The sequence below is a fragment of the Gorilla gorilla genome, chromosome 22 (assembly GCF_029281585.2).
Source record: "Gorilla gorilla gorilla isolate KB3781 chromosome 22, NHGRI_mGorGor1-v2.1_pri, whole genome shotgun sequence".
Classification (NCBI taxonomy): Eukaryota; Metazoa; Chordata; class Mammalia; order Primates; family Hominidae; genus Gorilla; species Gorilla gorilla.
The window spans coordinates 33,560,477-33,573,038 of NC_073246.2; the positions used below are offsets into that span (position 1 = coordinate 33,560,477).

At 38.7% G+C, this 12,562-nt stretch overlaps 1 protein-coding gene across 2 annotated transcripts in view; it reads right to left on the reverse strand.

Annotated features, from left to right (window-relative positions):
• Positions 1 to 1,703: 1,703 nt before the first annotated feature.
• SCAF4 (SR-related CTD associated factor 4) overlaps positions 1,704 to 12,562 on the reverse strand; it is a 61,642-nt gene continuing 50,783 nt past the window's right edge. For both annotated transcript variants that reach the window (XM_031005267.3, XM_031005269.3), the window contains exon 20: positions 1,704 to 3,020. In XM_031005267.3, coding sequence (XP_030861127.2) covers positions 2,065 to 3,020 — 956 coding nt within the window. In that variant the 3' untranslated portion in view covers positions 1,704 to 2,064. The remainder of the gene's footprint in view (positions 3,021 to 12,562) is intronic.

Here is a 12,562-nt window from a genome sequence, read left to right on the forward strand (position 1 = left end):
AGATTAGCCCTTTAAAGCAATCTGTAGCATTAGAAGATGGAACCAAGGAAATGTTTGACTGTGGGTTCTGGCTGTTGATAAATAATTTACACACCGAATTAGTGAAATGAGTCACTTTCTCTTAATGTATTTATGTACCTGAGAGAATGCTTTTCAATGTTAACCTAACTCAGGTTTGGCTAAATTATTCAATTGGAAATTGTAGAATATTATTTCTGATAAACCAGAAATAAGTGAAATGCTGTTTGTTCATAAATATGTACTTTATCAAATGTAGGAGAGATCATTTAGGAGAGGAAAAGCTAAATTGGAAGACAAATCTGTAGTGTTTCCAAAGTTTTAAAATTATGGTAAACAACAGTATGTTCACAGTAAGTGGTTAAAACAACCATTCTTTAAATCTCAGAGAATTTTTAAAAAACAGTATTTAACACATTTCCCTAATGTAGTTTGTTGCCTATGTGGAATAACTCAATTAGAGACTCACGCCTTTTGAAACTTCAAATATAATTACACTACCAGTTTTTACATGTGCATATAGGATGGTCCCAATACTTTAAATTGGAAATACAGGCTGTAAGTCCTTCAAGTCTGGATGTTGGGTAATCACGTTTTCTTCCAGAAGCCATTTATTTGTTAGGACTTTTAAACTTCTCAGTGGGCCAGTGTAAAATTAAGGACAAGTTTTATAATTTAAATTTACAGATATAAAACAATTTTCTCTCATTTTCTAAAGGCAGGAATATTAAGGACATTGCCCTAGATATATTCTCCCCATCAAACCAAAGGTCTTGCTGCTGAGTATTATTTAAAAACCAGAGTAATAAAGCAGCTTCGCCTGAGGATGAAGGCAAAAAGACAAAGTTAACTGCTCAGCATACTGAAACCAGGAGTTTAAAAAAGTAATTCAAAACAACTTCAAGGCCATAAATACTTGGATACTGTGACATCAGGTCTTGGCACTGGATTTCCTGCAATTTCAGATGAAGGCTTGACTTGGCTTTGGATGTTTTCATGTGATAATTCTTGGATAACCTACAACGATTTTTCCTATTTAACCCACCAACTTTAAGCAAAAGAAATAAAGTATATGTGGGGGAAAAGTTCGTTTACCTCTGCCCAGCAGGGGAATTAAAAAACTGGTGAAGAAAGGCAACAGGCAAGGCTTATATAAGGAAACAGTAATAGGTTGCATTGAAGTCCTCAAACACAACAAAAAGCTTTTAGGTTGCAAATGTTAACCTTGATTCTTTTACCCTTTTGAAAAATTCAATGGGATGGTTGGAAAAAAAAAAAACACAGACACACACACACACACACGCAACCTTCTAACGTTAATACCCAGGCAGTCAGATAATTTATAGTACAACGTGTAACACTGGGATCCAACTTTTCACCCAGCAAAATCTCCTTACAAATTAGGGCAACATATACCACAAAGCCAATGGAAAAGAAAAGAAAACCTCGATTGAATTGCAAACACAGCTTTTCAATTGACATTAAAACAACTAACTTTTACCTTATGACTGAAACACTAAAAATCAAAAGTATTACATATGAAAGTGAGAATAACTACATAAAATGTCTATTTTCATCAAATAAGTCTAATTTAGACTCCAATACAGTATTAACAGCTCAAACTTTGATGGTGAACAATCCTTTTCCACCTTAATGCAGTGTAGGAAGAATAGCACACATTAAAGTTTGTTACGAAAATAGAGTTTATTAAAAACATCCCTATTGTTTTGAGGAGCTTTCACCGTTACCTTGTCTTAAATTAAAAAAAAAAAAAAAATAGCACTTCTAATTACGATTTGTAAACTTTTTAAAGTCAAAACTTTTAAAAAGTTACAGCAAAAAGGGTAATATTTATTCATATTTTCAGTATTTTTTGTTATTTTGTGGCTATTTTTAAATAGAAGGGAAGCAATCAAATTGCTTACAGTTCCCCACCAGCTGGCGCGGGGCTGCGGTACAGCGGGAGCGGATATAATACAGCATCTGTACACCTCAAGCTCTACACTCCAGGAAGTGTCACTGTCACATTTTCACAAATTCCAGTCTCTAACGAGGAGCCTCTGCTGCTGAGCCAGAATCCTTTTCGGGTTCAACGGATGAGGTAGCCTCAGCAGGTAACTCTTCAGAAGGCTTTAGGACTGCAGCCTCAGACACCCCCTTCTCAAGGTCTGAAGCAGTGTCTACATTTCCCACTTGGCTAATGGGAGGTTCAACGGTTTTGTTACCACCTGCCCTCTCTGTCACCTCAGGCTTTTCCTTTCCTCGGGCTTCTTCCTTCTCTCTACGAGACTCTCTATCTCTAGAATCTCTCTCTCTGTCTCGATGCCCACTAGAGCGTCTATTTCTCTCTTCCAAGTCTCTGTGCCTGTCCCGGTCAGGGCTCCTTCTTCCCCACTCTCTCCTGTCACGGTTACTATTATCTCTATCATCATTACGGTTCCCATACCGTTCCCGGTCATTTTCCACCCTATTTCCAAAAGATCTTCTTCCAAACCTTTCTTGGTCTCTACCTGAATTGAACTGCTGCCTGTTATCATTTCTAAACTGCTGTGGCTGCTGCTGTGTTGGTGGAGGCTGTTGTGATGGTGGCTGCTGCTGCTGCTGCTGCTGTGGTTGCTGGGGCGCCTGCGGCTGTGGCTGCTGCTGCTGTGGCTGCTGCGGCGGCTGTTGCCTTCCGTCTCTGTCTTCAGGACCCCCTGGGCCTGGCCCTGGGCCCCCGAGCCCTGGCATTCCACCAGGCCTAACAAAGGGGCCATGCGGTGGGAAGGGACCTTTCATTCCATGAGGTGGAGGCATCGCAAAGCCCCCTGGTCCTGGCGGTGGGCCTCTGTGCATCATGTGCGGTGGCATGGGACGGGGTGGCATCAAAGGGAACCGCTGTAAGTGAGGTGGGGGCATTCCTGGAGGGCGCTGGAGTGGGATGAGACCGGGCCGGGCGCCAAGAAGACCAGTAGATGGTGCCTGAAGTCCAATTACAGGACCAGGGGCAACTCCTTGAGTGCCTAAAGACGACAAAAATAAAAATGTAAACACCACTGAAGATGGCACTCCAGTTTCAGCTGTGTTCTGTGGCGCTTAAAGCAAAATAAAATTCAACCCACAATCTTCAAATTTCATACTGTTTGCCACTCTACCTGTCACAAACCCAGTGTGAGGCCTAGTAACAACCTAAGGCAAGCAATTGCAAAGACATTTTTAAAGTATCTAATACAGGTAGAGGCCAGAATAAACTGGGAAATAAAATAGTAATGGTAATACCAATTTTCAAAGAGTATGTCAAAATCTCCTGTAGCTTTCATTAGAAGCTGTTTTCCCACTCCAAATACATTTGAGAAACACAGTGTGCTAAGTCCTAATGAGATAAATACATTCACTATCAGTAACTATTCAAGCTAACTAAGCATACTGCACGTGCACACTTAGAAAATTTACACCCCGTCTTCTTATTACTAGAAAAAAATGAGGTCACTGACCTAGAAAACCCAGGAAAGAGGAAGATCTCTTTGACTTCATGCTACACTTAGTCCATATTATTAAAATGCCTCATGCAGTTATTATGCAATGTGCATCAAACAAACACTAATGTCTACAAAACAAAGATCCATACGCAAATGTGAAGTTTATTGTTACAGTTCCTTTTTCAAGGCACAGCACGATATTTAACTTGCGAGGCCATCACGACCTGAATAATGCTCAATGTTCAGCTGTTCACCTTCTATTCATTATTTCTATTCATTCTTCCAAAGGTGGCAAGTCTGGTAAGGTTGGTGCTGCTGAAATAACAATGACTTCTTGGTTTTATTTTCCCATCTACATGAGGGTTTGCTCATACTGATATAAGAGTCACGCAAGTTCAACAACCTGTCATTTTCTGCTTGGGGTTCACCACTTAGGTACAGAAAAGCATTGGAATCTCTCAATTTATTCTTTTGCAAATATAAATAAGACAAATACTATAATACTATGACTGAAAGGAGTTATTCTGATCATGGGAAACGTTCCAGGTACTGTTAAGAACATGCTATTCACCCATGTGCTGCAGAAAGGTCTTTGAGCAAGTTATGGGTTATGATCAGTTAGCAATGATAAGAAAAATACTTGGGTGACACTGACAGAAAAATGACCAATACTTTAGTACTAGTTTTCTTTCTTCCCCAACATCATGTTATTTTAGATTTACAATTTGAATAAACTTCTTCCCACCTACTTTAGCAAATTAACAAGTCCTGTTTCTAGATTTTATGTATTAATAATTACATCATGCTAAATAAGAACTTCTACTTTAGTTTTTGCTACCCACAACGTGTTGTCCAATAGTACTTGTCACACTTCAGCACTAAAGTGGACCTGAAAAGGTATGCAAACTAGTTTATAATACTCTTTTAACATAAAGACTCACCAGGTTTGGTATTTACATAAAAATATCTTCTTCTAAATGCTTAAAGAGAAATATACTATGTTCAGTGAAATACAATCTTGGACATGTGCCTCAGTATTCTGGCTTATAAAATGGGCATAGTAATAATACCTGCCACTTGTTGAGATCAAATAGGATAAAATACATGAGAGTGAGTTCAGTGTTTGGCTCATGTAACTGCTGAAATTATTCTGCATATCTATTTAGGAAAGTAATAAATATCCTAATACTAAACATTTGATTTTGCAAAAAACAAACACAACATTTTCCATTTCTGATAATTAAAATCTTAATCAACTCCTCCTGCTTCTTCGACACCTGCCATAGTTTAAAGTACTTCGGTAACCGGAAAAAATACATTGAGCTTTCATGTCAGCTCTAAAGTTGGGAAATGCTGATTACCACAGCAAAAGCGCCAGAAATTGTGAAATGGATGAGGTGATGGCTCTGTCCCTTCACAGGCTCTTCAGACACTTTGGGAAAATCCCAATGAACAAGTACAGGACACCAGCTACACTGTATCTCAGATCGAAATAAAACACTCTTCACATCATTTGGGAAATATTTACTGAGTATATACCATACACTGGGGCAACAGAAGCACATGTCCTTGCTTTCACTTTGTAAAGGAATAGTGTAGTTCCAACACCTGTGGACTTTAATCCAAAACATAAAATGTATATGCCCAGGCACAGTCTCTTTTAATAAAGGGATCATTATATAGAAACACCTGAAACAAACTGAACTTTACTTTCCCATCACCTTTTATCAGTAAAGATTTGTTTTCCAGGACTAAAATGACCAACGTTTACTGTTACGGAGGTCAGCATAGCACATTCTGGTGCCTATCTATAGGTTCAAGTGGCCAAGCCAAATTATAAAATAACACCAGAAAAACGGGGGAAACAGTTTCAAAGCATCTTATTATAACAAGAGAATTTAGTTGAGATGAGTCTTCAAAAGGAAAGTGATTCCTGAAGGGCAATGGGAAGGTCCTACTCCTGACTGCCCCATGACTTGGCTTCCTCAAGTATCTGACAGTGGCCAAAGGATGCAAAGCCATCTCAACTTTGTACAGAAGAGAGAAAATGGGCCCTGATGATAAAATACAAACCCCAGTCTGAAGGACCACATCTCTTAAGTACTTTACTGCATTCATTTGAGGGTATAAATTAACAGGGTTAAAATTTACAATAATCATAAACCTTATATAAAAGCACATTTTTTATAAAGAATTGCCTACTTGTTTGATACATGTGGATATTTGTGTGTGGGATTTGCTTAAAACATTATACACTCAAATCCTTTCCCTTCTTCGTAAATAAAGCTAAAAAGATGTGGCCAGCTGGGTTTCCTTACAACCCTTTGAGAGCCAACTAAATTTATAGATTTCTGATAGAATATGCCCATAGCCCCAGATGGCCTTCAGACCACAAAAAAATTTTATCTGTAGTTCCTTTTATTCCCTTTTGCAGTGAACATGTAATGCTTTTATAATCAGTTATATTAAAAACACATTAGGTGGCAGAAGACTGGCAAGCATGCTGGCTAGGAAGTCCTTATTAGGAAAGCTGGCATTAGGCATAAACCATCAGAGTATATTGTGAGTTACCCAGGTGAAAAGGGCATTCAAAGCAATTATTCATTTCATCTGGAAATATGACGTGTGATATCACTGACGAGTTTTCTAAAGTTATAAATTTTTTAAAAACCCAATTCATTCATATTATGTATTAAATATGTGAATTTTCTATTAACTCATTTAATAGTCCTTTCCTTCAAAAGGGACAAAGTTTGGTAGAAATAGACAAATTTCAATTGCTGTAGGAGATGGCACAAGCTAGCATGGTGGTATAGAGGTGAGACTCATAAAGCTGGTGTGTGAATCTGAGTGGCAGTCATCGGGGGTGTCTGAATTGGATCTCAAAGGAAAATGGACAAGGCCAGTGAGTTAAGGAAGGACGTTACTATCAAGACATTACTAGCAGCTTTTGAAAAGGCATATAGCAAGGTAAAGCAGTGGTGTGTGTGGTTCAGAGAACCACAATAAAATGACTTCATGAAAACTAAGAAGAAAGGAGAAAATACAGTGAGGTTTATGAAGCTGAAGAGATAAGTCAGGGCAATTCAGAGGCCCTATATGCCATAAGGAGGAACCTGGACTTTGACCTCTAGTGGTGCAGAAAACCAAGGAACTTTTAGCAGGGATAAATGATTCTATGATTGTTTTTGATAGATCCTTCTGGCAAGTAGTGTACAGGATAGCCAAGAGGGGAAGGCCCCTCGAGAGTAGTTAGGTACTTATTCGAAGAATCCAGCAGTGACAGTGATAGTGACAAGAGACTGAAGTGAGAGGTGCTAGAGATGGAGGACACGCTGAAGACATTTAGTGGACAGGAAGGACAGGGTGTAAGCGATGAAGGAACACAGCTCTCTGCCTTAACTGAGCGGATGCAGCTGTCAACGCAAGATCAGAAGAGTGATGGTGTTAACTCCCCTGGAATATAGGTGAAACAAAAAAGGGCTCAGACCTGGGAAACAAATTTTTAATACAGCGAGGCGTTAGGGCAGACCAAAACAGTGATGGCTCTAAGTGCCTGAATTCAAATTTGGGAAGTATGGAAAACACACTGGAGTTTAACTAAAAATAATCAAGAATCTGTAAATATTTCCTATGACGATCCAAAAAACAGTTGTTTTACAATTACAAAAGGGGGTGGGGAGACACCATTGCCATCTACAGCAAAGATGCCTGAAATGGTGTGAAATAAAGAACAAGTACATTAAAGGGCTACGGGGGAGGTGGGAGAAAGGAAGGTTGATTTCACAGTTGGAGTCCAACGTGGACCTTGAAATCTCCGGAGAATGTGCATAAGGGATACAAAAGGCATATAAATGAATAGGGTGGCTTTCTGTCAAAGACCACAGAGTGTACGCAGTCAGGGAGACAGATATAAAACATAAAATGTAAAAGGTCTGATTTAAATACTGTGGGAGTGACCAACTGCATCAGTTGCAGAGGATTTTGCAGAGGATGCAAAATTTCAGTGAGATCTTTACAGAAAAAGAGGAACGACTCAGTTCCTCTACCTGTTTTGGTCAACAACCCTATCTTCCATTCTACCAGAGCCACCATCTCTAGGAGCTCTAGATGTTTGATCACTAATAAAGTCATTACTTCCAAATTCCCAATTTCAAGTACCCCACTCTTTACCTGCTTCTCCTCTTTCCAGGTTATTCTCTCCAGATCTCCTTTCCCCAAACAATCTTCAGTCCCACCAGGCTCATGCCCCACAAGGCCCTTCATGTTTTTATCTTAATCCTTACCTGCTTTGGAGTCCATGGCTCTCCCTCACCATATCTGCCTGGAAAATCCCCAACATTGGTTTTAAATGCAACTCTTCTGCCTAATCTCCACCTGGACGTGGAGTATGCTGACTGCTCTCATTTCAAATTTCTGTAACTACAACCCAAGTGGACCCTTCATTCTGGCCAGTAATCTAACATTTTCCTAGTCAATCCACATTCTCATGTCCTGGATGAGGACACATGTTCAAGGTCCTCCTTAATCCTGTCTACTCTTAGTTGTTTTGTTTGGTTAATTTCAGTAAGGTAAAATTCACACAGCCTGTAATTTACCCACATAAATGTACAATTCAATGGTTGTAGTATATTCACAGAATTGGGCAACTATCACAATCAACTTTAGAACATTTTTATTACCCTAAAAGGAAATCCTGCATCCGTGGGCCATCTCTATTTCCCCAGCTTTCCCCTCATCTGTCCCAGCCCCAAGCAACCACGTAATGTTTTCTGTCTCTGTGGGTTTACCTATTAACATTCTGTATAAATGGAATCATAAAATATGTGGTCCTGTGTGACTGACTTTTGCTTGGCGTATCTTCTCAAGGTTCATCCATGTTGCATGTTTAAGTCCTCCATTTTTTATTACTAATATTCCGTGATATGAATATACCATATTTTAGTTACCCTAGTTGGCTTATCATTTTTTTAAAAAGGTCTTTAGAAAAAGACTTTTTCATTCACCCACATGCCACCAAATCTACCAATTTACCTGCACCTGAATCCACATTACTCCTACTGTCTGTGACTGTCCGTGCTCCAATGGTTACACCTGTTATTTGTACCCTGGATCTGTCCCCTCTCACCTAACATAACAACCGAGCACATAGCCCTTCTTGCTTGCACCAACATTCTCCCCTCTACTGGGCTTCCCAATGGTAAGTATGCCGTAGTTTTTGCCCATCTTTCAGAAACAAGAACAAAAATTAAAAACTCCCTCACCCTGCATCTCCTTTCAGGTATCACCCCATCTTGTTTTTCTCCTCTATAGCAAATCTCCTGAGATGTTCAAAATCCTTAACTGTATCCTTCATCTCCCAGTCTCTCACAACCCTATATAACTGGGCTTTTGAACTCATCAATCCAATGAAAGCACTTTTCTCAGTCACCAGGGGCCTTCATTTTGCTAAATCCAGCTGCCAAGTCACAGCGCTCTTTCTTGATCCATCAGTGTCATCTGATAGTTCACCTCTCTCCCCCTCTTTCCTGCCTAGAAACTCTACTTGGCTTTCAGATTATCTCCCTCTACATTTGTATCCTAGCCCACGGGCTGTACCTTCTCAGTATCCTTTGCTGGAGAGTACAGTATAGATAGTGGTCAAAAGCACAGGCTCCTGTTGGAGTGGGGCTACCTTGAATTCTAACACGGCTACTTGTAGCTATGTGACCCTTGGAAGGTTACTTCATCTCCAAGTGCTTCAGTCTCCCCATCTATAAAATGAAGATAACCCTGAGGGCTGCAAGGGTTAAATGATTAATATACACAAACTGCTTAAGAGTTTCTGGCACGTGGAACTATGTCTACCTTAGTGTCACAGCATCATATTCTTAGCTGCCAAATGCTGAAGAATTCTTGTCCTCAGACCTCTCACCACTTCTCTATTTACATTCTCTCCTTAGGTAATCTCACAGGCTCCTGCGGCTTTAAATATTATCTTTATCTGCTGAAGATGCCAGAATTTGCAGCTCTATTAGATGTTACCAGTAGTTTACTTGACATCTGTACCTGGGTATCAAAGTTAGAATATCCAACATTTTAATTTGATAGGCTCCCCTCAAACCCACTTCTACAGGTTTGCGCATCACAGGAATGGCAATTACATCTACCAGTTGCTCACATAAAAAACTTGAGTCATTCTTGACTCTTTGTCGCATTCCGTATTTAAGTAATATGGCAATTCTGAAGACTCTATCTTCAAAATATCTTCAGACTGTAACCACTTATCACCTCCATTGCACCAGCCCAACGTGGGCTAGCTCCCATCTCATCTGCTGCAACAGCATCAGAACCGGTCTCCTTTCCACTCTTACCAACTTCTAGAGTGTTTCTCTAACCGCCACAGTAATACTTTAAAAACTGCACATCAGATCATCATCAGATCATGGCATGGATAAAAGACTCTACACCATTTCCCACTGCACTCAAAGCCTAGTGCTCAACAACCTTCTCTAAGCTCATCTCCTGCCACTTTCTTCCCTTTGCTCTCCCTTCCTGCTGTGGTCCTTCAACAATCCACGCCCCATCTCAATTCAGGCCCCCTTTCCTTTGGTCCTCACTCTACATTCCTTTCCTCCGTATTTACATGAGGGTATTCTCTTCATTACTGGTTCAGATGCCTTCCCTAGCAATCGTATTTAAAATTGTACATATCTGTGTTACACCCTTATACTGCCTAACTGTCCTGTTTTACTCTCTTCATAGAAACGTCTCCATGTTAAATTATTAGCCCAGGTCTGCGAAAATATAAACTCCAGAAAGACAGGTTTTGTTTTGTTCATTCTGGTATTTCTAGTACCTAGAAGGGTGCCTGGCACACAATGGTTATTGATTAGATATTTATTGAACATATGAGTGAATGGTGTTTGCAGAGGTGATGACCAAACTCATCAAGGAGAAGATACCTCTCAGGGGATTAAGAATAGAGGCTACAAGCTCCAGGTCTTTTCCCAGGGTGGTAAGAATCTTTCCAGCATAAACCTAGGAGGACTTGAACTTTGAGAAAGGATGAGTTTTCTTTCAACCTCCTTTTCTGTTCTTTGTTGCAGTTCCACCGTTTTGATTTGATCTCTACAGAATGAGTGTCACTGTGGCATTTTGCATGAACTAAACATGAACTTTTCCCACATGAAGAAAAAGATGTATCAACCACTCATCTCTTTCATCAATGCCTGAAGATCCCTAAGCATATATCCCTAGTTTTTTTTTTTTTAATCAGCAAGTATTATCCTTTTTCCATTTCAGACCTGCAGAAAACTGAAATAACAGTACAACCAACATGTTATTTCCTTTGCCTAGATTCACCAATAACATTTAGGCCTATTTATTCTGAAAACACTCCTAGGTTATTCTTATAGAAGGCACTATGTTCTGAGAGCTGGGGAAAATGGAAGAATAAGGAGCCAATTTTCAAAGAATGAGAAAAAGCATCTTTCAGATTGTATTATACATTAAGATTATATTTTAAAAATGATGCTTAGAATGTTAGCAAGAGATTCTTAAGAGAAATTTGAGTTTTCAATAATATATAATGCAGATATACTGAGATGTGACTCATCTATTTTTGGCATAAGGGTATATTATGTTATAAGTGAAATTGGAGAATGATTATCTTTTTTAAATGCTTGGTTTTTTCAAAATAATGTACAGTAGGCTCTGCATGGTCAACTTCCTACAGATTTGCTTTTTGGAATTTCAGTTAGCATAATAATAATTACTTAAGTATGTTACTATAATTGACAAAGTGCAATAGCTATGAGTTAAAATTTCACTATTAGAGTCAATAAACTTGAAATCTAAAGTTAACTTTCTATCACTGAATGAGATTATCTGTAGGCAATTTTATTTTCAATATTAGCTGGAAAAAAAATCTTACCTGAAATTCTTTACAGCAATTAACTTTGTCTACCAAAATCAATCTAGAGCCCAGAGTTACTGCCCCTCCCACCTTCCTCAAGATGTCCCTCAGAGAGATTTAAATTTAAGACATTCTTCAGACTTGCACTCTGGAGCAGCCTAAGAAGTGACAGCCCAGGAGAAAGGGAGACAATGTGTTAAAATATTTCAAGGTTTTCTGCAAGACTTTCCCCACGTTTCATTTGAAGTGCTTTGCCTTGTGAGAAACTATGGTGTGTTCATGTGTAAATTCATATCCACGCCAAGTATTTGTTCTAGATTAATCACTATTTTGCATTATCCACTGTATCCAATGAACAATGTTATATACTAAGTTGAAGGTACTGTAATTCGTATTTAAGAACCATTTCTACTATATAACACTAATGGAATAACATAATACAATAATTAGAGTACCAATTCAAATATTTTAAAGCTTTCAAAGAAGAACACTTTTATAGGATAAGTAAACAGGCTTTTTGGGTACCAAACTAAATACCTGATATATCACTCTAGCTTATAATTTAATGTAACCAAACATCAAAATTCAAACAAAATTAAAACACAAAAATTGTTTTTTAAAAAATTACGTATTATGTTAGTACTTTGAAAACTCTACTTTCTAGAATTTTCTTCAGGCTTCCTTTTAATGTCAGTGGCTAACTAGTGCATTACTAGTAGACTGGTGCTTTAATATTCTAGTAAGTGTTGCTAAAAATGAGCTACTAAAAAATCTAAAATTCTAGACAGAAACTGGGCAAAGAAATCCAAACTTAAGTGAAATCATCAAAATCAAATTCCTATTGATATTGCTGGCAAAGTTATTCATCTTTTAGGCAGTTTCAGGGATCATAACGATAGCATAAAAACATTTGCGCTTGTTTAAATATAATTCACAAACCAATTCTGTCCCCACAATTTCCTGAGGTGTCCAAATCTGGAATCATCAACTCAAATGTCTACTGAAGCCATGCCAGGACTGCAGCGCAGCACACCCCTGCCTAGTAATTTAGCCGCAGGCCACCAACTTGTGACTCTTGCTTTAAAACCTTTGGTAACAAAAATTACAAGTAGGAAGTGATCTTACAAATACTCAACTCTTATTTATAAATTTTACCATCAGCTACAGTAGTGTGACAAAAACTGGTGGT